The sequence below is a fragment of the Leuciscus leuciscus genome, assembly GCF_965113295.1.
Source record: "Leuciscus leuciscus genome assembly, chromosome: 21".
Classification (NCBI taxonomy): domain Eukaryota; kingdom Metazoa; phylum Chordata; class Actinopteri; order Cypriniformes; family Leuciscidae; genus Leuciscus; species Leuciscus leuciscus.
The window spans coordinates 34,231,252-34,257,524 of record NC_138745.1 but is presented as its reverse complement, the minus strand read 5'-3'; the positions used below and the strand labels follow the sequence as shown (position 1 = coordinate 34,257,524).

Here is a 26,273-nt window from a genome sequence, read left to right as displayed (position 1 = left end):
CTTGCTTTTTCTGAAGGGTTCTGGCAAGCGTTCCGCGTCACTGAACACCAGCTCCACATTCTCATATGACATCAAGACACTGTAGGAAAACACATTCGGTTTAATACAGTCAGCACTTTCTGTGCCAACATGATCAAAGCCAGCTTTGCCATCGCTAATACACTGTAAAAAAAAAGTTGTAAACTTACAAAGTTGTAAGTAAAATAAGTAGATTGAGTACATTTTACAATAAAACACTGTTTCAGTCTTTACTATTTCACGCTTAATTCAAAGTGTTTCACGTTTCTTTGTAATTATTTGTGAAATGTTCCGAGTGAAATTTAATCAATCCTACACCAAGTTATTTTTTAACCACCTTCAGGGTTCTGCTAAAATATGATTTAAGGTTTTTAATTCAAATTGCTTGTCCTTGACTTTTGTTTATAGTTTTCAATACCAGCATAAAACAAAGGACATTTGTCTCTAGTGTTAAAATAGTTATAAATAACAATATATACATTATATAAAAATACATATATACTTTTTATTATAAATAATAAAAGTAATAATAATAATATAACTGATTAATATTGTGGAAGTAATTTAGGAAATACAGTTTAAGATTAAGAGTCAAATATATTTGGGTAACTTGTATATTCTTTTTGAAATGTTAGAGATATGATGTCATTCCTAGAGTTAGCTATAATCTCAGTCTTTACCAGTTGTGTAATAAGATCAAGCTATTGTGAAACAGTGTAAGAGCATGTCATTTCTTTTAGAAGAAGGTTAAGAAGATTATAGTTGAACTACCGCGACTACAAACAGCACTTGTTCACAACAGAAATACTAATCCTACTATGGCGAGGGCTTTGCTCATTAATATTAATTACGTAACGTAGAATTCGACTCGTGAGCCTGGCTGTGATTGGCTGAGAGACAAGAGGGGGCTTGACTCAATTAATATTCATAGCTCAGTTTTCGCCATAGTACGATTTTGAAAGCTGCGCAAGATCCATGTTTTATATAGATAGCAACTTATCTGACTGAATATGGATTGCATTTCTATTGTTTAAACATAATATTGCATATAATAAGAACATAAACGACAGACAATCTGATTACATTGCAAATTGAATAGAATGGGTGTGATCTAACGGTTCACGCGATGTTATCCAACACATGACACTGTGTAGACTGTACTAGTCATATTAGTATGCATACAAGAACACATAACATAGAATAATCAATTCAATGGGTCATTTTGGACAAATCCGTGAAATAGAACAGTACCAGAAAAAATAATAACGCAATAACAATCACTGAGTCTGAATCCGCGACAATACCTTTCGCTGTTGTTGATGATAACTCCTCCAGATTCAGAATGATTGTTGTTGAGGGCCATGTTTGATTTCTGTTAGCGTAAAATTGACGTTCTACATTCTACGAGCGGAGCTCAATGATCCACCTGCACTTCCGCCATAGGTCACGCCCCCCGGTGACGTCATCGTCGGCTCTAGTTTGAGACGTTTCCCGAACCTTCTCAAATAAACAGTTTGTTTAAATCTAATCTAATCATAGATAGATAGATAGATAGATAGATAGATAGATAGATAGATAGATAGATAGATAGATAGATAGATAGATAGATAGATAGATAGATAGATAGATAGATAGATAGATAGATAGATAGATAGATAGATAGATAGATAGATAGACTCGTCAAATATCAGATCCTGTTTGAAAAAAAAAAAAAAAAAACATTAATTTTAATTATAAGAGATACATCACTAAGGTTTAATTTGTAAAATGACCCAAACTCAATGCTGGGGTAAAACTTAAATAACCACGTAAAATATCGGGGCAATATTAATATGTCTATATAGGCCAAACATTATTATTTAAAACTTGATTCAGCGTCATTGCTTTCTTAATAAATAATTAATGATTCTCACGCAGCACCCCTCTGTAAAATTATGGTATCTTCTGCTTCCCAACACAGTGATCTGAAACAGACGCCATTGTGGATCTTGTGCAGGGGGGTATTGTGCATGTTGCCCATACGTCTACCGTGAGCCAAGATGGCCGATAAGACTCATCAGTCTCCTAACATGTGGATCACACAAAACGTCGCTGTGCGTGAACTCGTGTCTGTTTCCTGCGTGCTATATTGGAGCAGCATGGCTTCATCTGCGAAGCGGCGAGCTATTGAAACGGGTCAAAACACCCAAGACAGCAATGAAAGCTCGGACGAGGGCCTGGAAGACTCTGGGGACGAGGGAAGTGGAGATTCAGAAGAAGAAATAAACGAGGTAAGTTGCTATTTTAATTGTTATTGCAACCAAAAAATATCGTGATGTGCAGGCCAGGCTGGTTTTGCGTTTTAACACGCTGTTTAATGAGCAATATATGTATTTTGTGTTTAGGAGGTCGTCGTGGACTTTGAAGCACACGCGATAACTGACAACGACTTTCATGGCATTAAAACCCTTCTGCAACAGGTACGTTACGGACGTCAGTGTTTATATATCACTAAATATACAGAAGTTTGCACTTCAACAGAGATTAAAATGACATACACACACAACATACATTATTTATATCTATATTTATATACATATATGTATGTATGTATGTTTTTGTTTTTCCAGCTGTTCCTGAAGTCTCACGTGAACACCTCTGATCTCACTGACATCATCATTCAGCAGAATCACATTGGCAGTGTTATCAGGGTGAGACTCATTTAAATATTAATATCATTTTACCGTCCATAACTGTATATTTAATTATCAGATTTACAGTAATGTTATGTAACGTTACATTCATTGTGATCAGGGTGGACCGTGGAAAGATTTAGAGAAAAATATGAAAATAAGCTCATAATAAAAAAATACAAGTTTTAAATAAAATGCTTAAATTAATAGTGCTTTCAATCGATAAAAAAATTAACTAATCACATTTTTCTGTAATTAATCACACCTAACATTAATGTTTTAAAAAAAAATTTATATTGTAATAATTTCACATTTAATCTCCAAATTAATGTAGAAACAAAAACCGTAGCCTATATTTTACATATTTGTTTAACGTCAGTGCCATTCAGCATTAAAGCTATCAATTTTAACATTTATTATTAGGCATTAAATATTATAACAACTTTTAATTTAAGTGAACTCAAAACTTCTTCACATAAACCCATATTAATAAATGTCCTGTGCCTTCAATATATAAGGGTTTTATTTATTTTTTCTTTTGGTCTATTCAGACCGCTTCAGATTTGTACTTGTTCTGTCAAAATGCACAAAAAGTTATTATTCTCGTTGTTTTTGAAACCATGTAACCTTGTAAACAGTGCTTTAAGATTTCCAGGTAGGATATATACAGAAAGTGAATAAAGTTATCAAACGCTGCACAGTCTTCACTGCATAAATTATAAATGAAATATAGATTAATCCATATTAAAGCTGCCAAAGTTATTAAGTCAAGAGCAGTGAGTGATTTTCTCTTTTTCTTTTGTTTTTTGATTATCATTAATGACAGACATCTGCAGGTTTATTAGGCTTCTGTCACTTTAAGATCTGACACGCATACCATTTTCTCATAACTCTTTACATTAATTTACATTCATTATCATATAGGATGATCACATTTGGGGGTCCGTTTAAGTCTCTTCCTTAAAATACATTTATAATAACCATAATAATATTTATAATATTCATTAAATGTATTGAACATCAGGATTAATCTGGTTGTGTCCTTAATGATCATATTTTCTCTGTTTTTGCTCCAGCAAGCTGAGGTACTGGAGGACAGTGATGACGAGGGTGACCAAGATGAGGTGTTTGGATTCATCAGCATGGTGAACCTCACCGAGAGACAGGTGAGAGACTGATAATAATACTCATATTTATGAATGCTAACATGAATATCTCATGAATATGCTTTATGTTGGGGATCTGGAATGTACAAAAATCTGTTGGTTTTCTGATGGCTGTGTGTGTGTGTTGAACAGGGTGTGGAGTGTCTGGAGAAGCTGAAGGACATGATTATAGAGCAGTGTGTGAACTCCAGCTCCCTAGATGTCCAGGAGAGGTTTGAGCAGCTTCTGTCGGGTAACGGCCCCTCAGTCGGGCTGCTGTTGAGTGAGAGATTCGTCAACGTCCCGCCACAGATCGCCCTACCGATGCACAAACAACTCCAGTAAGTGTTCAGTAGATGTAACCAGCAGAGGGAGTGTGTGGATCTGAAGATAATGCAGCTGCGTGTCACAAATACAGCATGAAATGGGGTTAAAACATTCAAATTGTTAAAAAGATGATTGAAATACTGTTATAAATTAATACATTTGAACAAAAAAAACTATATTTGATCAAAATCTCAACAAGTAGGTATCACACTTTTTAAAGTGCCTAGAGTTTTTTGATCTTGGATGCATGTGAACCTGTTGTAGTAGCTGCAAAAATGGTGGCACTTTAACAATTACCATCCCCAGTTGTTCCATTGTCATCCAACTAGCAGATGCACAGATCTCCGTCACTCTGGTGATGCTCTCATGTTGTGTCAGGCTGAAGGTGTTTTGATGTTATTGACTGTTTGCGGGCGGCACTAATTCCATCACGTGGCTTTTTAAGGATCTTATGTAATAGTATCTCTTATGTGGGTCAATGCAAAATTACATCCCCAGAATCCCTGTATCCGTCTGGAAAAATGTAACTGTGTATATACCACACTGATATAGAGAGCCTAAGTCCATCCCCTTCCGGTTGACCACCATGGGACCTTATTTCGTATTGTATGGAAGTCGATGGCGAGAGACAACAAATATTCTGATCTCGTTTGAATTGTGCCCTGAATTACACATATGATGTTTGTCAATTTAAAAGATACATTTTAAAGTCAAGAAAGTCGCAGTTTGATGTAAAACTGTTGAGGTATAAGACTGTGAAAATACGTAATTACAAAGACTACAAACCCAAAAGGCGCACATGTGACGTCATACCTTTTCTCTCAATGAATGAAGCTAACTTTACTGAAGCTAACGTCTGTCATTTCTTCTATAGTCTTACGTTATAATGGTAACGTTACGCCGCCATGCCTGAGTGTTTTGTACCAGACCGCACACATACGTACACAGTGTGAGACGAGAGATGTAGTTCATTGAGCGATTTTCACATAAAACTAAATGTTACTCTTCCGTTTTATGACAAACTGCGACTTTCTTGACTTTCATAATTATCTTTTATATTGACAAACATATGTGTAATTCAGGGCACAGTTCAGACGGAATAAAAAGATAAGTTGTCTCTCGCCATTGACTACCATACATAATGTTTCCGAAATAAGGTCCCATGAGCCGGAAGCGGAGGGGCGAGACTTAGGCTCTCTCTATACAATGTTTTCTGAAATGATTCAGTTCTGCTAGAACATTTAATATCTGCTTGACAGAACTAGTTTGAGGTGTGTCTGATTTGGAGAAGCAATTATTTAGCGCATGTTGATGAAAATGCTGTTGTTTGGTTTTTACAGGAAGGAAATGGCCGAAGCACAGAGGACCAATAAACCCAGCGGTAAATGCCAGTTCTACCTGATGATCAGCAAAACCTGTAAACCAGCCAAGAAGAGCATATCTGGTCAAGCTCAACCCAAAGAAGAGATCCGGTTTGTGAACGACGAGGAGGAGTTCTTCTACGAGGTAGTCATTATGAAAGCATAATTGACGTTTGGTTTAATTGGGAATGACTCAGTTTTGAACATCTCTTAAACACTTCTTGTTTTCTTCACAGCAAGCCACGCTGAAGTTCAGCTACTCGGTTCAGGACGAGGCCGATTCCTGTGCGACTGGAAAGTGGTCGTATGACGACGTACCGCTGAAACCGTTCCGTACCGTGATGGTGATCCCGATGGACAGGATGGGAACCATCATAGATAAAATGACTGAATATCTGACCGTCTAAACTGAACTCTGCTCCTCTTGTGGTTTATTTTTAAACGTCGTTGAAGAAAAGAGTTTCGATGAGATGAGTAAAGGGTTAGTTCACCCAAAAATGACAATTCTGTCAGTAATTACTCGCCCTCATGTTGTTTCAACCCCGTAAGACCTTCGTTCATCTTCGGGACACAAATTAAGATATTTTTGATGAAATCTGAGAGCTGGCTCACTCCTCCATAGGCTTCTAGGTAATTGATATCTACCATCCCAGAAAAGTTAGTAAAGACATCATTAAAATAGTCCAAGTGACTACAGTGGCTCAACCATATGATATGGCTCAACCATAAGTCAACTCTTCATTTTCTTCTGTGTGGGCCTCTGAGTGAGTTCACGTAGTGTAACAGCACAGCGCTTCTGGGTTGTACGTCAGAACGTAGGCTCACTATTGGCCAGCATCACACACATGACCAGCGTCGGCCATTTTTAAACTTAAGGTTGAGCCACTGTAGTCACTACTAACTTTTCTGGAATGGCAGATATCAATTACATAATCTATACATGGAGGATAGATTACTATGAAGGAGTGAGAGAGCTCTCAGATTTCATCAAAAATATCTTAATTTGTGTTCTGAAGATGAACGAAGGTCTTACGGGGTTGGAACAAAGTGAGTAATTACTGACAGAATTTTCATTTTTGGGTGAACTAACCCTTTAAATGTCGCAGGTCGAGTTTTCAAGGTTGTAATAAAATGTTTAAAAACAGATTGATAACAAATCACCCCAAACCAGTGAAATCATTTATTAATTCTGTACATAATCAGTTGAAATTACCCACAAAATAAATGACCCAAACATGATTCTTCAGTGTCTTTTTCAAAAGGAACAATACAAAACATTTGAGCTCTATTTACACAAGCATGTTCTGATGAGGTCACTGTATGACACATCGGTCATGTGATTCGGCCTCTTCCGTCTGTGGCGCAGCTGGTTGAGGCTTCGCTCTCACGCGCCCCGTCCTGTCGCTGTCCAGAATGAGCTGCAGGATCTCTTTACTTTCACTAGGGGGCAGGTTACAGAAGAAGTACTGTGGTGCCATTTGAGTGAACCTGAAAACACAGAAGGGAACGAGACTGCATTTTTTATTCTGCAGGGACAATTACATTTAGACATTTATAACATTATTAATGCTGTTCTTTTGAACTTTCTATTCATCAAAAGTATCCTGGGTAAAAAAAATTGTTTCCACCAGAATATGAAGTGTTTCTTGAGCAGCATATTAGAATGATTTCTGAGGGATCATGTGACATGATGCTGAAAATTCAGCTTTGATCACAGGAATAAGTTATATTTTACAATATATTCACATAGAAAACAGCTATTTTAAATTATAATAATATTACTGGTTTGGTTTTATGGTATAATTGATCAAATAGAAAGAGACTTCTTTCAAAAACATAAAACTCTTACAGATCTCAGACTTTTGAACAATATTATGGCAATATTCATCAACATTTTTATGATTCAACAGCCAAGAGTTAAAGACCTTATCACAGCAAACTGATTTTATTAGAGGTAAAGAAATAATTAATAATTAGGCTGAATTAAACATGTAGATCATCCATACTACAGATTAAAATGTTTACTGTTGCATGAAGTGTTCTGTTTTTATTAATTTTTTTGTCAGTGTTCATTGTGCTGAAATCATTCATTAAAAAGCTAGTATTGCATTCTGGACACCAGAATTGTAACATTTATAATAGTATCCAGGACGTTCACAATGGTTGTGTTTACATCTGCTTAATGAATAAATGTACAAGAATAGCACAGGTGAGCTGAAGCTGATCTGGTTTAATCCTCATGCATATCATGGGATGTGTAATCTGAAAAGCTCTCCATTGTAAATCCAGATTACTAATGATGACACATCAAAAAACACGATTACTCTGGATGATGTGGCATAATAATGTTTGTAGCAGTAGGCAAGCTTGAGTCGGAGGAAAGGACTAAAAGAAAGAGCTGTACATTGATCGGAGGAATACGTACGCCTGCGGCGAGATCTGTGTGACGGTCCGAATGCAGTTGTCGTCGGAGAGGTTGTACTCGTGGAACAGAACCCACTCCGGCAGACCCAGTTTATGAGCCTTTGCTCCGTAACCAGACAGACGGTGAACCTGAGCCACGTGTTTATTCAGCAGCATGAAGTAATTCCCCGAGCCGTCCACATCTCTGGCGATCTGAAGAACACAGGAGACGCTTCATAAAACACATCAATGACTGACACTTCAAATTCAAGCCCAAAACCTACTTAAATGAGACTACATTGAGTCCCGAGACACAGAAATATTCTGATTAAAAAGGGGCTATAATTGTTTGTTCTAATTGTACAATTTAAAATACAAAGATAAAATATAAAGATTTTAGACAAATCTGTCTAAATCTGTGTTAGTGAGCACTTCTCCTTTGCCGAGAAGTCCGAATTCATCCACGACCATCACCTCATGTTGCAGCATGATAATGCACGGCCCCATGTTGCAAGGATCTGTACACAATTCCTGGAAGCTGAAAACATCCCAGTTCTTGCATGGCCAGCGTACTCACCAGACACGCCACCCATTGAGCATGTTGGGATGCTCTGGATCGGCGTATACGACAGCGTATATCCAGCAACTTCGCACAGCCATTAGCCTGGGAAAACCCAGGCAAACTTCTGGCAAATTTAGATTTGCTCTGCAAGTAGTCTGGCAAAGAGCCCATTCAAGCCGATTTATAATCCGTCCAAATCGAGGCACCAATCAGAAACGTTGAGGCGGGCTTTACACGATGACGATCGCTCTGATTGGTTTTAGGTCTATCCAATTGCGCCCAGAGGCATTTGAGCGACGTCCGTTGGTGACGCCCCTTTGGAAATGAGTTATTAATGAAGCTTTGCCAGACCATAACTCAGTTACTACTGAGAATGGTCTGGTTTTAACCAGGCTACACAGCCATTGAATAGGAGTGGACCAACATCCACAGGCCACAATCAACAACCTGATCAACTCTATGCGAAGGAGATGTGTTGCACTGCATGAGGCATATGGTGGTCAAACCAGATACTGACTGGTTTTCAGACCCCCCCCAGTACAGTAAAACTGCACATTTTAGAGTGGCCTTTTATTGTGGCAAGCCTAAGGCACACCTGTGCAATAATCATGCTGTCTAATCAGCATCTTGATATGCCACACCTGTGAGGTGGATGGATTATCTCGGCAAAGGAGAAGTGCTCACTAACACAGATTTAGACCGATTTGTGAATATGAGAGAAGGCCTTTTGTGTACATAGAAAAAGTCTTAGATCTTTGAGTTCAGCTCATGAAAAATGGGGGCAAAAACAAAAGTGTTGCGTTTATAATTTTGTTCAGTGTATGTATTTGAATTAATATACAAACATACACAAGGCGTAAAACTATTCAGACCTGCATGAAGTAGCCAGCGAGCAGCGCCCTCTTGATATTGAGTGCGTTGGTCTTGGTGCCAAAGGCAGGTTCAGAAATGGGAAGCTCGATCCTCTTCAGAATGTCAGTGAGTTGGGCTCTGATGGCGTCTGCCGTCTGCAGCGAGGCACAGCTCAGGAAGTATTCCTCACACCACTGCTCCTGGCTGAAATCTGTCACACACAAATCTGTCAAAAGGGCTCGCTCTTCCACCGGAGCATTCATGAGTCAAAGCGTGTCGCTCACATGGTTCCTTCTGGCTGCGTTTGAAGGTGTTGTAAATGTTGATCAGGGTGAAGTGGTCGCCCTCGGGATGCTGGAACTTCATATGACACCGCATGACTTCTGTTACCATGCCAACAGGAGGCTCAATGAAGCAGCTTGGTGCTGATGGAAACAGATTATTACATAAGAAAGGGATAATGTACATCCAGCCGGTTGTTCTCTCAGAATAAACCCCCGACAGGGTCTTGCATCAGCCTGAAGGGGGTTTATTCTGCGATAACAACCAGCTAGATGTACATTATCCTGCTTATTACACGGCTACTTGCCACATAAGTAAATAATTAGACACGAAATGTTGATCTGAGTTGAAATATTTTATTAGTTCTTTAAATGCAAAGCCTCCATGAAGAGAGAGCAGTTGCAGCGCGGCAAGTTCAAACTAGACGGACATTTAAGAGATATGTTATACAGTCATATCACTTATTACACAGCATTTCAGCACATAAATTATTATGGAGATAAGAGATATTGAATAAAATCGTACCGGTTTGTATTTTATAATCCAACAGTGTGTAAAACAATAGTCACAAAATGGCAGCAGCTGCGTTTGTATGAAACAACAGAGAGCGAGTCCACGATACTGGATAGCATAATTAAATAACTGTACACAAAATATTGATTCGACTGAGTTTTAATATTTTCTTAGCTCACCAAATGCAAAACGTCCAAAAAAAAAAAAAAAAAACCTTCCTAGCAACCGTATATAGCACTGCTGACTTCAGTAACCCGGATGAGACTGTGTGTTATCTGTTTTCAGCGGTTGTTATCTGGAAATAACATACCACTGGATGGCGCGATTGACCAATCAGAATCAAGTATTCCACAAAGCCGTGTAATGATATACGTTAAAACATTACCTGTGAGCATTGCAGCGATCGTTAGCATCTCACTGGCGCAGTCAAACTCACAGGACGCCAGCAAAGCTTTGGCCATCTGTGGATCCAGAGGAAGCTCTGACATGATGATGCCCATCTCAGACAGGTTTCCATCATTGTCCAAAGCAGCAAGATAATCGAGCTCCTCCAACGCCTGCATGAGCCCCTCCGGATCTGGAAGGGAAAAGTGTAAAGCAACGAACATCATGCAAATGTGCTTCCTGTGACTTATTAAACATGTGCTAACTAATGAAACAAGCGTGGGCAGTTGTCTCTGGCATTTCTAAAAAATAAATCACTTCATTTAAAGTCCCCATGAAATCAAAATGGAAGTTTTTTGGCTTTTAGTATGAATATGTTAGCCTTACCGTTATCTATAAGCTAGTGTGTTCCAAAATTCGCATTAGAAGATACCAGAGCCATAGAGAGAAAGAGTTGCGACACTCCCATACACTTCCGTTGTAAAAAATGGCGGCGCTTTTAACCGCCTTCTTCCGGGATTTGAAGATCGGATTAGTTCCAAACACTGTCATTTGGGCGTTGGACCCCATTCACTTACATTGCTGCGCGTCGAGTTGTTCCAGAGGTAAGTTTCTGAAATATCGACCTCTTTTGAATTGTCAACTGTCTATATTGTATCAGAGAACCTTTGCGATGCTTATACTGGTCTTCATTTGTATATGCACAGCATAATTATATATATTTTATCTTGGTTGTTTCAACCAATTTTCTAGCATTGCCTGCTTGCTAGTTAGCTAGCGCGACTTCGCCAGCTGTAAAGGAAGTATCTAATTAGTTCGGTAATGAATCGCTACCACCTTTATAGCAACTTTTATTTAATAGAATTTTTGGGATATACTAACTTTTCATTATGTGACGTGTTGGCTGAGTTTGAGTGGTGAATGCTGCGCGTCGAGTTGTTCCAGAGGTTACATACGTTTCTGAAATATCGACCTCTTTTGAATTGTCAACTGTCTATATTGTATCAGAGAACCTTTGCGATGCTTATACTGGTTCATTTGTACATGCACAGCGTAATTATTTATATTTTATGTTGGTTGTTTAAACCAATTTTCAAGCACTGCCTGCTAGCTAGTTAGCTAGCGCGACTTCGTCAGCTGTGACAGTAAGAGTTCGGTAATGAATCGCTACCACCTTTATAGCAACTTTTATTTAATTAAATTTTTTGGGATATACTAACTTTTCATTATGTGACGTGTTGGCTGTACTTAATTTGTATCAGAGCCCATCTCAGGTACTCATTTACTGTGAGGAAACTTTGTAATGTCCCTCTGACTTTTTTCAAAATGGTTAGGCTCTGGGATGCCCTAGAGTTCTGTAAATAGTAAATGGAGTTATTTTTTGTAAATAGTTGTACAACTTAAAATATTTGATAAATAAATATCTTTCTCCTGACATAACTGAAATATTTTTATTTTATTTCATGTATTATTTTGTTTTGTTGTGTAAACAACTTCTCTCCTTTTCCATTCTGAGTTGCTCCATTAGGTCCTCTATGGCCCCTGGCAGTCTGGTCGCTGGATCACTCACCTCCCCCTGGCAAAGTGGCCTCGTCATTTTTATTTTTCTTGTTGAAAAACCTGTTTTTGCTGCCCTTGGTTCACCGGCTGTTTCTTTAAACAGTTGTAATATTTATAATATTCATATTTTCAGGCTCCCTCTCATAAAGTTAAATACTTTTAATAATTTGAAACCCCATGTTTGCATCTGCCTTCAGCCTCTGCCTATCAAACACCTCCCCCAACACTCCTGGCTCCAGTTTAACATGCTGCATCCTCCTCTGAATGGTCCTGATGTCAGGCAGAAGCATATTCATCCTGTAGTGCCACAATAGAACTATAGTTGCATCTCCACCTCCCCTTTTATTGTTTTGTAACTAGTTGTGCCAACACATAATCTAATTTATACAGCTTTCTTTACAGTTTTGCTCACACCACTTCCGTTAGCCTCAGCATATCAAAAACCTCCCTTATTCTCCTCTGAATTGTCCTGATGTCAGGCAGTGATTCAAGGCTTAAGGGTTTTGCACCCAGTTGTGCCAGACCATCTAATTTGTATGCCTTTCTTTATGGTTTCTTTGCCCCACTTTATCCCACCGTTTGTTTTGTGGTCTTGAGTGAAGCGGCTTGTGAGAACAATGCTGGACCTCTAGGATTGTTATGGCCATCACCAGTCCTGTCTGTTTCATGGATCACCTGCCCCTGGTTTTTGTTTTTCTTGTTCACACACACTCACACAAGCACACATTTCTGTTGTCTGTCATTGTTTAATAAAAAATATTTTATTTGAAAACCTTCATTTGTATCAGCCATGCTTAATTGATGTCTCAATAGCTGTAACAGAAGTTACAAGTGTTAGTTAATTGCTTAAGTTACTTGGATTGAGTTACAGCTACCCTTACTCTTAGCCTACTCTGTACACTAACCCAGAGCCATAGAGAAAAATCTTCACTCTGCACTTATCTATAGACCCAAACATAAAAGCGTAAATTTGTTTTTTAATCATAAATGCATCATAAATAGACGCTGAAGCTGCAACTGAAATCGGTCACTCATTCACACATTTTACTATTTTCTACGTGGTGAATGGCACATAGTGCACTATATAGGGGATAGGGAACAATTCAGACAGTGTAAATATGCTTTCCATCAGGGAGAATAAAGTATGGTTTCACATTAGTGTCACGTGAAGCGTCACAGCTTCGGTCCAGAGACACGATAGCACAGAGCGGATCATATGATCGAGTCCCGCAGACCAGAAAAATATACCAGACCCATTTGAATTTTGCACTGAATGCTGTATTTTAAAGCGATATGGAGGAGATTAGGTGGAGAAACGGTTCGAGATTAGGAGGAAATTGCATGTAAACAAAACGCTATTGGCTATTTTAAACAAGGGGAGGAGCTTTTCGATGTCCCGCCCTGTCTTCCTGTTTCAGTGGAAATTGCGTCGAAACATTAAAGGGATATTTCACCGCATGTGGATGAAAAGACTACAACTCCCAGAATGCACTTGCTTCGCTGCCCTACGAGGCCACTCCCACGCCTACCGGTTACAGAGGGCCATTGTGGTGAACAAATGAGTCCTATTGAAGAGATGAGTCTGAGCTTAGGACCCCATTAGTATGCCTGATCTAAATCTGTTCTCACGACAACTTGTAGCTAACGTGAGCTGTTTTAGTGTTATTATGTGGTAGCTTTATGTAGAATGCTAAATCCCGCTGCTATATGCAAGGTAAGATTAAATTAAATTGTATATTGTATATGTAAATTGTATATATTCTATAGCTAATATTTAAAATCTCAAGTTGCGTCAATAGCAGAGGAGAAAGACAGCGAAATTTAAAAATACTACTGTTATTGTGTCCCGAAATGTAGTTTTAAGAGTTTCTCAGTCGAGAATGTAGTTGTTTGAAGCTCAAATATGTTGTTTATTTATATATTTTTTTAAAACACTAACAACGAGAAATGTTTAATTCAATCTATAGCTTCGGTTAAAAACTAGTATATGAAACATAAGTTAAAATACATTAATGACTCGTTTTAACGTAGTACAAACGTCTTCTATAATAAAGTGATTTTGTATGATTTGTAACCAGGCACTAAAGCGATTACCCATAAAACGTGCTTTGAACCAGTCGGATTGCTTGGGTCCTAAGCTCGGACTCATCTCTTCAGTAGGACTCATTTGTTCACCACACCGTATTGGAAGAAATGATACAACTAGGCTCCTAGTGACTCGAAACTGAAAAGACGGCGTTTTATCGTGAGATCCCCCTATGGGCGGGTTGAAGACATGCGGAACGAGCTCCTCCTATTGGCTGTAATCTCTCGCCTCTGGACAAAAGAGCCTCAGATGAGGCTAAATGATGATTTTTGTGTCATCAGAGGTTTTTTCCCAGACACACAATACAGAAATCTCTCGTCTCAGGGGGACATGAGGGAGAGAAGCACGGTCATTCCAAAATACTCCCGGGTTTCTACTGATACAAAGCTTAATGCTAATCGGTGAAGCATCCCTTTCAATAACGCTGCACGTTTCAAGGCACTTTAGTGGGCCATTAAAGGGATAGTTCGGCCAAAAATGATATTAAACCCATGATTTACTCACCCTCAAGCTGTTCGAGATGCATATGTCAATCATTTTTCAGACGAACACATTTTCAGTTATTTTAGAAAATGTCTTCAGTGGTTATAATGTCAAGTTATGGGGTCCACCTCCTTCAAGTCCCAAAAATGTGCATGCATCCTTCACAAAAGTAATGACGCGCGTCGACCGTTGCCGGGAGCCAGTTATTTTCATTTATAAAGTTTTAAATATGTATATTTTTACGACAAAACCACACGGATTACCCTCAGAAGGCCTTTGTTTATCCCCCTGGAGCTGGATGGATTACTTTTGTGAAGGATGCATGCACATTTTTGGGACTTGAAGGAGGTGGACCCCATAACTTGACATTATAACCACTGAAGACATTTTCTAAAATAACTGAAAATGTGTTCGTCTGAAAAATGATTGACATATGCATCTCGAACGGCTTGAGGGTGAGTAAATCATGGGTTTAATATCATTTTTGGCCGAACTATCCCTTTAAGCAGGCAGTTGTCCATGTTTCCACCATCACTGAGCTTTTCTCTTCCTGTTTATATTATGTCTGTTGGCTGTGCTTATGTCACTAATGAATATCTCTCTTTCTCCTCTGAGCTTCCCGCAGTCCAAACAGTGACCAGAAACAATGAGTCTAAACCCAGCAGACACAGAGTTGTCAGTTCAGCAAATGCACGCATGCCTGAACACCAACCAGCAAACCCGTCTGTGCACGAGCACACCTTCACATATGAGCAACAGTTATAGATTACATTACAATAAAGGCCCGATTTACTTCAAAGTGAAATCGAAGAACGAACTGGTGTGACATTTCGAACAAAATCAGGCCAAAACTAATTTTGTTTTGTGTTCATTTCGGGAGTTCGAAACCGCTTGTCTAAACGAACTTTCTTTAAAAACCACCTTTGAACCTATTGGTCTGTGGCGATGATGTAATAGGTGGGCGTGGCTCTGAGGCTCTGCCTTCTTCTCCAGTCCATTTCCACAAGTAAAAACATGAACACACTGGAGGGCTGCTTTATACTAGAAAATTAAGTTCTCATTGAAAGAGATGTTTAATACTGTAAAGCTGCTGCTTTTAAGCAATCTATTATATAAAGTGTCATGTAAATACACGTGACGTGACTGGAGTGTCGAATTGCAGAGCTGGTGCAAACATCCACATCACTATGATCAGATGCTTTCTTAACTGTTCTTTTCTCACCACTGGCATTTTTGTTGTGCGTTTATTTTGTTGTTGAAAGGAAAACCTGCACACATTTACATATTCATCTTAACGTGCGGCGTCCGGATGTTCGCTAACAGTTTATCGCTGCTCACATATTTCAAACTTCTTTTTACCCCAAAGCGAAGAACGAAAAAGAACTTCGCCATAAGACTTTTAGTAAAGACTATGCAGACTGAACCTGCTGTATGGGTTTATAAAGAATCTCATTTTTAGCTGATCTGTCAGTGGTGTTTAGAGACATTTCTCTCATCTGTAAAGTTAGATGTTGAAGAGGATCCTCTCTAAAGTTCTTTTATGCCACTGTGAAATACTAGCCCAAAAGAAATGAAATCTCACCCACCAGGTCTGCTAATGAAGTCACAGTGTCCGATGCCGGCCACCTCCATCCTCTTCAGAAAGAGCGCTGTGGACGTGATGTTTGAATCCAGGATCCGAGGAGGGATCTCAGCGGGCAGCTGAATGCCCTCAGGATACAAACAGAAGCACTTCCCTTCAAACCAACAGATTCAACATCGATTCACTACTGACAATATCCTCTTGTTGAGGCAAAACCACATGATTTTTTTTGTTCCACATCGAGGGATTTATTCTGTAAATGTGTTTCCATGTAACTTTATATGCATGTCTTCTTATCGGATAAAGAAATGAAACGCGTCAATTGAGCACATAAGGTTTTTTGTGCATTTTTAGAATTTATGCGCATCTTGACATTTCTATCCAGCATTTTTTTTAATGTGTGATATCCCAAAATTCACATACAAATAGGTGGATGGAAACAAAGCTAATGACTCTCTACAGAACAGACAAACAAATTAATGTAAAATTTAGTTGCACTAAGACTTATGACAATTCTGTTTTATTCTTCTTCACAATTAATTCAGCATGAAGCTCATAATGTCAAAAACTCATTCAAACTTTTGGTTTTTAAAAATCTCCTATTGACTTGTACTTAAATTTAAACTTTGCCATTCAAGAAGTAACCGACGGTGATGATATTATAATATTTGCATACAGAATTGTGATTGGCACAATGTTGCTTTGCTTAAAGGTGCTCTAAGCGATGTTGGGTGACGTCACTTCTTGTTGACGTTCAAAGTATTGTCAAACAAAACAGAGGCTAGCTCGAGCCTCCCTCCTCCTCATCCCATCCCGTCCCCTCCCCCTCCCTTCCGTACTTCCTGAAACAGTCATGAACCATTTAGAAAAACCAAACTGGATTTACCCTGTCCAGCAAAAACAGAGCCACCTGAATGTCGGATTGGAAGCCCTTCTGCCGGCGGAGTTCTCGTCTCCTTTCGAACGCTTTTCCGATGTAAATTCGGGACTTCGCGTTCCTTCTCCTTTTCCCTCTTCTTTGTTATTTGTTCATCGGAACGTCGTCTCTTTGGTTGTGTGTCGGCCATAACAAAATTCTCAAGAATATAAATTTGTAACGTTAGTCGTTGTTTAGGACATCTCTCCTCTAACTAACTTCCCTCTTCATGCCTCCCCCCCCCCCCCCCTTCACGTGCACACGCACTAACCCCACAAACCCCCACCTCCAAATCATTCTTGTCAGTTATTGGCTGGAACACTGTTTGTTATGTTTCGTGGTCCAGGCTGGGCCAGTTTGTTTTTCTTTCCGTTTGTGGAGCCTGTGCTGTCTACAGAGATCGCGTTTTTTTACAGTGTGTTCATGGGACAGGCAGCTAGCGGATAGTGAGGAGATGTTTGCTGGATGAGACAAAAAAAATTTGGCCTAAAAAATGACTAAACGCAATTTTTAAGTCTTAAAGAAACCGTAGCTTGAGCACAGATTCTGCTGAAAGTTAACGCACCTGTTGATCCAGTCAGTCGTTTGCGGATTTCGGCTTGACATCTACTGATGGGTCGGATGACCTCTGAACTGGCTCTCACTCGTGGGTTATATACCTACAGAAACAATGCCACACAGAAAATATGAATTTATTGTTATACAAGACTTTTCACTCATATTGTTTGTGCAAATATAAAAAGTAAAAGGTGAATTCATTTTTTGGGGGAAAAAAATAACATGATTTTCAGCACACTCACTAATCTCTTCTCTACTCCAGTATCAATGACAAAACTAATAGTGTCCACCGGCCAGAAGAGATCCTCTGATTGGCTACAGGAAATGAAGACCCGCCTACTCGTCTGTTGGCTTTCTGTGATTGGTGGACATATTCCGGTGTGTCCGGGGAACAGAGGAACCACTAACAGCTCTCCTAGAGATGCACTCATTCTGGACGCTTCTTTAGTGAGAATATTACAGGCACACACAACCTCCTGAAACACACACACACACCATTATCAACAACCCCACAAAATGTGTCCAACAGGTTAGAAAAGTAACACTTTAACTCAATAAGAAACATGATTCGAGGTAACATTCCTGTCCGTCCGATGCACAAATGCCATCTAAATGCCAAATGTATGCCAAAGTTGAATACTCAGGCTCACAAGTTTGTTCAAGTCACAAACCCCAAATATGAGCAAACACAGTTTAGATTTGTGAGAGGCATTAATGTGATTTTACGGAGCAGAGAGTCAGTAACAGTGGAAGAGCTGAGTGGACTCATTCATTCAGACGCTGCTGATTCTGCTGAACACAACAATGCCATTGACTTCATGCAGAACATTGTGTTAGCGCTGCATCACTGTTAGCTACAGCTAAAAGTTATGATTAGGGATTTGAACAGTCTCTAACCCATCTTCTGTATGCAACTTGTTCCCTTATTGGTGTGCTATTATTTTTCTAAGTGATCAGACTTATAAGACGTAAAAGCCAATAAGAGTGAAAGAAAAAAAAAAAAAGAGTGAAACATGATAACACTGAAGAAGGGACTCAAGCCAGACCAGAATATCACAGAGACTTGAACTTGAAACCTACACTACTGTCATTTGAAAAAAGAAATGGATACTTTTATTGAACAAGGATGCATTAAATTGATTAAGTAAATACATTTATATTGCAAGAAAATATTCTTTTAAACTTTTTACTCAAAGCTCACGGTTCACACAAAAGCATTTCACAGCACAACTGTTAATAATACAATGACAATAATCAGAAATGTTTCTTGAGCATCAAATCATCATATTAGAATGATTTCTGAAGGATCATGTGACACTGAAGACTGGAGTAATGATGCTGAAAATTCAAAGCTTTGATCACAGGAATAAATTACACTTTATTAAATATTCACATAGAAAACCCATATTTTAAATTGTAATCATATTTCACAATATTACTGCATTTTCGATCAAATAAATGCAGCCTTTGTGAGCAGAAAAGACTTGACTCCACACTTAAAAGGAAGTATGATAGTCAGCACATAAATATGGCAAGCCATTTTAGCTTATATTGTACCCAGCGTTACTCGTCGTAATTGCATTTTTACTAGTAAGAATTCCAATTAGAGATCTCTCTTATTCAATTATTACTAGTCATATATCTCCACTGACTTCCATTCATTTTTAATTACAGCGCTCTCTAATTGAATTTTTACTAGTAAAAAAAACCCAATTAAAGATATGTATAATTGCAGAGCTCTGTAATTGAATTAAAGAGCTCTGCAATTGCATTCTTACTAGTAACAATTCAATTGTAGAGCTCCGTAATTAGAAATGAATGGAAGTCAATGGAGATATATGACTAGTAAAAATTCATTTGTAGAGCTCTCTAATTGGAATTCTTACGAGTAAAAATGCAATTACGACGAGTAATGCTGGGTACAATTTAAGCTAAAACGGCTTGCCATACATAAATGCTCCTGTCTAATTGGTCAGTAAGAATATTTAGAAGACTAAACATTCACTCTTGGTGTGAACATGAGCTCTCCAGTTCCTGAATCATCCCGGCTTAGGGTGGAATTTGCAACAACTCTGGTTAACTGCCCAAATACTCTATATTTTTGCTCCCATAACATGCAGTACATGAGCTGTTGTAATGCACTAGCGCACGTCCCCTCACCTGCTCAGAAGCTAAAAACACTGCTACGTCTCCAGGCTCTCTGGACCGATGGACCTCCAGAGCGAGTCTCAGAGCCGAGTAGAAGCTCTCAGAACTGATGCTGTTGCTGTGGATCACTTCCCCGGCGCACGGGGAGTCCACCTGCAGGCGCGGGACGTTCCCGTAGTGTGTGAGGAGAGTGTCCGAGGCGGGCGGCGCGGACAGGACCACCACACGCAGCTCGGGCCGCTGGAGAAGCACCTCTCTGAGCAGACCCAGGAGAACATCAGTGCTCACGGTCCTCTCGTGGGCCTGGTCTATCACCACCACCCCATAATGCTCCAGCATCGGGTCTGACATCATCTCACGCAGCAGTATGTCATCAGTGCAGTACCTGCAGACAAGAACGTACATTTGGTTTTGACATTTTATGCTACAAAATAGGTGCACGCGCACACACACACACACAAAATGTTTTATCAGCATTAATGGTAATAATACAAGAAAAAAAAAAGATGTGCTTATTATGTGCTTTTATAAACAGGTTTTGAGACATATTTGACAAGGCAAAGTCCTTTAAAATAAAAAATTAATTTTCTATAATAAAATGAAATAAGACATATTTGACCATTTTTTTTATAAAATAAAATATGGATTTTTAAATAATGTTTTTCATTAATCAGTTTTTAGTAGTGCTGTCAAATCAATTCATCATGATTAAATCACATCTAACATAAAGGTTTGTGTTTTAATAATATTTATAATATGAGTGTGTGTGTAAAATACATAATAAAAGACATATTTGATTAGACACATTGCTTATAAATTAAAATAAAATATGCCTTTTTCTTTTGTTATTTGTTATTAATAGGTTAAGACATTTATCTAGGCACATTTCTAAAATAAAATAAAATAAAATAAAATAAAATAAAATAAAATAAAATAAAATAAAATAAAATAAAATAAAATAAAATAAAATAAAATTAAATAAAATAAAATAAAATAAAATAAAATAAAATAAAATAAAATAAAATAAAATAAAATAAAATAAAATAAATGACTAGACACATTGAAATAAAATAAAAATATTTGTTTCCATGCATTTTATCCTCTGACAGGTTAAACATCAATTCATTCTCAGTAAATTAAATGTTTATTTATTATACATTTATTTATACATTATTCAGTAGTCCTCCATAGAGAAGTCATAGCCAGAGAAATGCCTCCCTGAACTTGTGAACCTGACCCGTAGAATAACGCAAAGAGGCCTCAAGTATGTGTCATGCATTTGAGGAGCACATTCTTCTCATACTGGGCAAACCAAACCACAAAACATCAAATATCACCAACCTGAAAACCTTTGGTAATAGTGAGCATGTCAGTGTGGTTCTTCCTGAGTTTCACACAGACCTGAGAATCGTGTCGTTGGAGCAGCAGGTCTCCAGCGGGATGCTGTATCCGATCTCGTGGCCGATGTTGATGTCCATCTCGTCTGCAACACGGAGGGCCAGATCTACAGCCTGTCGTCTCTGGATCTGACTGCACACCACCACACCGTTCTGGTACTGCGCACACAGACAGAACTCTGCACACCACTGAGGGATCTACAGGACACAGGGAACACACGTTATAGTGCATGTGGAAGCCTTCAGGTAACGATTATGATAACTGTGAGCCTGTTGCTCTCCTCTCTCTATGTGCCACACACACTGCTTTGGTGTCAGTCTTTCTCTGCCGGCGGTCGACATTAAAATCTGTCCTCGACTGTGTTTAACAGCTGCGGGTTTGAGATGTCTGCGCATCTGCTAAAGACAGGTCAGGTCAACTTAACAGATGCACGGCTTCCTATTTCTACTTCATAATGATCAAAATCATAATGCCAGAATTCATGCAAAATCAACAAATCAAAGATTTTTCAGATGATAAAACTGGACAACTGTAATATATATATATATATATATATCCATTTAGAAACAGAGGCTTCCATTTAAATGTCAATCATTCAAAAAGGACAAAAAAAAGACATTTTAGCAGACACTTTTAAAAACAAGATTCAGGACTCAAAATTAGGGCAAAAAAAAAAAAAGAAGGAACAAGTTTAGTCTGACAAAAATCTCCTCACAATTTATTTTGTTTTATTCTTATTTTTTTTATTTTTTTTTAGATAATTTTAGCTGATCTAAAAAAAAAAAATCTGTTCTTAATCAGTATTACTTGGTTTCAACTATTCTTAAAACAGAAAAAATGCACAAGATAAGACTTCATAATAAGATATTCATATTTTCAGAGAAATGTATTTTGATCAGTTCCATTGTTAGATTTTTGTCTTGTTTTAAACCTAGCACTAATGTATTATTTCTAGTGCTGTCAAATCAATTAATCGCATCTAACATAAAAGTTTATATATATATATATATATATATATGGGTCAATGACGTATAAGGATTTTCGACAGGCCAATAAAAAAAAATAAAAAAAAACCTGTTGCAACTGTTCAAACATTAAGGATGTTGTGTACACCTAAATTCATTTAAAAAAAAAATATTTAAGTGATTTTAGTGTTTCTTCATCTAGATGAATTGTCCGTAGCCTTAAAAAAATGTCATGTGGTGCGACCGTGATTTATCTTAAAATTAATTAATTTCCTTAACATGCTTAAACATTTTTTTACAAGTTCATAGTAATTAAAGTGTTTAGAAACCAAGTATTTGCATTTCTTTTGAGTTTTTGTAAATAATTATCTAATTTTTTGATCTATAATTTCTGAGTTGCCTTCTTAAATCTAGCAGACTTATTTTTCCTGTAAATCACATAAAACTGGTACAAATGTTTTAAAATATATAATTTGTCATATATATATATATATATATACACACACACACACAAACACCATACATACACACATATGCATATATTATATAAACACAAACTTTTATATTAGAAGCGATTAGTTGATTTGACAGCACTATCTCTTATTTTCTAAAAACTATTTTGAGATGTACAACACTCAAATGATATAAAAATGAAAGCAGAGGCAAAGTTTTGTCCTCCGCTGAATGAACACTGTTTGTTCAAACACAATGGTTGTAGCTGACTGACTCACTCCACAGCAAACATCCTCATGATACACAACTGATGACCTCATTTACAACAAAGTGAAGTATATTTGCTCAGATTTAAGAATCACGATAAGGCCAAATGCAAACAGCAGGTCTGAGACTCATATCAAGCAATGGAGAAACAGCGTTTAGTTCATCTATTATTATTATTATTATTATGTTCAATTTCTAGAATGTCTGGAATCTAAACGAAATTAGCCGCAACCCGCAGGATTTTGAACTGGAAGAGGGATTTACTGAATTAAAATTAAAAAGAAATTAAATACAGCTCATTAGAGTCCAATACAAGTTTTGCAACAACACATCAGTAATTTGCATTCATTATGCATAGTTATTATTCCAAGATATGTAGAATAGGCCATTTTCTCAATTGATTAGACATAAAACAGTCAAAACAATTAACAGACAGACTTTAATTTTCTCACAAAGTGACAATAATAAAGCAATAATTATTATTACTGACAATATACAACTGTGACAGACCTCAGTCCAGTTCAAAAGCATATTGATTTTCATGGTCAAGATGAGGTGCTGGTCAATGAACAGTAAAGCAAGAAGTTCAACCTCTCAAACTCACGGCAGTGTGAAGGCTTTATGTTTCTCCAGACTATTTTTAGTGCTTCTTATTAATGTGCTGAAGTTAAAACTGATGCTATATTTACACACTTTCCTGAGATTGCTAAAATGTCAATGAAGTGTCTCGACTTGTTTGCAGTCCAGCCGAATGTAAAATCAATGGCACGTTTTAGACAAGAACAAACATCCAAATATAGTAGTAGGGGTGTAACAATATATCGTGTCACAATATATCGCAATACAAAAATGCAACAATATGTATCGTGGACGGTGACAATATGTATTGTGTATATTTCATTGTATTGTGTGAGGAAAAAATGCAAGTTTTCAGAGTTTTAGTCTCAGTACTACATTAAACTACTAAATATAATGTATAATAATGAAATGGGGGAATATTTGTGGGTCCTGGTAATGCCAAATGTCTTATGCTACCAGTAAAAACTACATTATTTTAAATATATCTAGTCTGTGAAAGAGTGCAAGCATATTCATCTAAAATAATTCTGTATTTTCAGCTTCAGAATCATCATTATTTTTATTCTGGTCTCACTACTGTCCTGTGGATTCATTGGGTTTCAGCACCAAGTCCAAGCCTATTCATTTACACCCACAATGTAATATCAAATTAAGCATTTTTTTTATAAACAGTACATTTTTTGTTAACCTTTAATCATATGTCTTAGAGTATTGCAATAATACCGTATCGTGATATGTATTGAATCGTTACATCCCTAAAATATAGTAAACAAATCGTCATAGGTTGAACTCATTAAAAAGTTTAGTATTAAAAAGAGCACAAAGTGATGTGTAAATACAGTAAAAGTGTGATAAATAAGCATGCATTGCTCACCTGTGTGCTTTTGCCAGTCTTGGTTGTTCCTGAGACTATAACAATCTGATTCTTTTCCAGCAGAGTCATGAATTCATGTCTGTACTTCCAAACAGGCAGAGTTTTCCTCTCCTGCAGGAGTCTGTAGTATCTGGAGGAGTATGGCAATCCATCAAACTGATTGAGCTCCAGATCATCTCCAAACTCGAACAGATCACAGTCAGATTCCTCCTCCTCCTCTTCCTCTCTCTTGAGTTCTCCTTCTGATATCTCACTGTTTCCAGCCATACTGACCAGCTGAACACATGTGATTATTATAAAGTCACTCGATCAGATCCTCCACACCTCCGTGCTCGTGCATGTGTCCTAAACACCCCTTAAAAGCTCGCTATAGTTGGATAGCTACGTGTTGGAAATCTCACAGCACTGTCTGGAAACGCTATGGTGTGCTCTCGTGCGCGCGCTCAGTGGCGCTGTCGTGACCGCGGGCGCGTGACCTTCCCAGTTAATCCAGTTAATTCACATCGCAGCTGCGCGTGATCACAGATAACCGCAGGTGAATGAGAGTACGAGATCTCGATCATCAAAATGAACGAGTATTTTTTCGAGTCATTTCGTTCATTTAAGGGGCTTTAAATGTTGTACTTTTAACTGGCAAAATTCCCCGAACACATCCACCTACGCAATCTTGATCATATTCTGAATTAAGAAATCATATATTGCAGAAAAAAATAATTTACAGGGAACATAAATAATTACTTTACCTTCCGAGTCTTTCGTTCATTTGAAGTTTTCGAACGCTGTAGCTACAACAGTGAAGGGGCGAGAAGTTGTCTAGTGTGTATGTTATGCTTAAATTCTGCAAACAGAACAAAGTTGTGTATGACTATTAGTTGAACTTTTTCACCCTCTAACAACGCTCACATACCGTTGTGTTTGGTCACTGATGTCAAGGTTTATGTTCGCAGAGATGTGAAAACACGTCAGACAGTTGCATTTGGACATAATAATGGTTTACTTGCCGCTGTGTCTTTGGCGTTTTTCTTCTTTCTTTCTCTGTCTTTTGGAAAATCCTGAAGGGTATATGAGCGCTTCATCATGACATTTTTACATTTAAATGCCCGCGTAGCGCTGTTACTGACAGCTAGTGGGGGACCTGATGGGGGGTGCGCGACGGTGGATGTCACTTCAACATTACAGTGATTAGGGCACTCATAGTGTTTGTCGTTGCATAGGAGGAATCCCTCTAGTTTGGGGGGCCCTCTCACGGAGCAGTACTGGAGAGTGATTGCGCTGTCTCACTGTGATGGTTTGTTTACAGTGGTTGATACTGTTTGACGAGGGCAGATACACAACCTAAACGACCGTGCGGCCATCGGGGGCCCCCTTCAGCTGGGGGCCCTAGGCAGCTGCCTACCTTGCCTACCCCATTGCGACGGCTCTGGTGCCGACGAAGCATACTGGAGGTGTCATTACTTTAGTGTTTCACAAGTTCTCAAAAAACAAGCATGTAGAGGTATAGATAATTTCATTTTTAAACAAAATCTTGCATTACAACATTTTCTGATGTGTTATTATTGAAATATGGTACCCAGAATATGCCTCTCCATGCAACTTTGTGTGCCGACGAAGCATAGAGAAATGCTCTTCTTGTTTTCTGTATTATAAAGTAGGCTATCCTGTTATTTCTATGTGAGAAACCGGTGGAAACAATTATGTGTGTGAATTAACTGTCTGAATGAATCAAACTGAAATCAAACAAAATCTTGACAGCTGACAGACATTATTAGTGAACTACTGTCAAGGTAAATTATTCTCAGGTATACGGTAGGGCAGGCTAATCTACGGAAGCCCTGAACCGCAACGTAAAAAAAAAAAATTACGTAAAAAAAAAAAAAAAAATTAC

The 26,273-nt window shown here is 38.0% G+C and overlaps 3 protein-coding genes across 4 annotated transcripts in view; 1 reads left to right on the top strand and 2 right to left on the bottom strand.

The window, feature by feature from the left end:
* The window catches only part of wbp2 (WW domain binding protein 2), an 8,879-nt gene extending 7,396 nt beyond the window's left edge, over nt 1–1,483 (bottom strand). Inside the window, exons 1-2 of the mRNA XM_082151983.1 lie at nt 1,323–1,483; nt 1–79 (exon numbers count right to left, since the gene is read on the bottom strand). The exon at nt 1–79 is cut by the window's left edge and continues 30 nt beyond it. Coding sequence (XP_082008109.1) covers nt 1–79; nt 1,323–1,381 — 138 coding nt within the window. The 5' untranslated portion in view covers nt 1,382–1,483. The remainder of the gene's footprint in view (nt 80–1,322) is intronic.
* A 640-nt stretch (nt 1,484–2,123) lies between these two features.
* Nucleotides 2,124–26,273, top strand: part of bccip (BRCA2 and CDKN1A interacting protein) — a 242,133-nt gene continuing 217,983 nt past the window's right edge. Inside the window, exons 1-7 of one of the 2 annotated variants that reach the window (XR_014201083.1) lie at nt 2,124–2,288; nt 2,403–2,477; nt 2,628–2,708; nt 3,767–3,856; nt 3,989–4,176; nt 5,503–5,668; nt 5,760–6,008. Coding sequence is in view for 1 of the 2 variants with exons in the window: in XM_082151978.1 (XP_082008104.1) it covers nt 2,157–2,288; nt 2,403–2,477; nt 2,628–2,708; nt 3,767–3,856; nt 3,989–4,176; nt 5,503–5,668; nt 5,760–5,930 (903 nt within the window). In the remaining variant the exon portion in view is untranslated. Of the gene's footprint in view, nt 2,289–2,402; nt 2,478–2,627; nt 2,709–3,766; nt 3,857–3,988; nt 4,177–5,502; nt 5,669–5,759; nt 6,763–26,273 lie in introns of those variants that run through there. The other variant, XM_082151978.1, reaches the window with a different exon arrangement.
* On the bottom strand, nt 6,837–24,869 carry dhx32a (DEAH (Asp-Glu-Ala-His) box polypeptide 32a; the record flags this gene model as incomplete). Its single annotated transcript, XM_082151902.1, has 11 exons — nt 24,389–24,869; nt 21,254–21,447; nt 19,865–20,237; nt 17,947–18,180; nt 17,712–17,805; nt 16,235–16,384; nt 10,521–10,712; nt 9,625–9,765; nt 9,361–9,551; nt 7,949–8,139; nt 6,837–7,011 (listed from the first exon to the last, which is right to left on the bottom strand). The coding sequence occupies exons 1-11, from the start codon at nt 24,653–24,655 to the stop codon at nt 6,837–6,839; spliced, it is 2,202 nt and encodes a 733-aa protein (XP_082008028.1). The 5' UTR covers nt 24,656–24,869.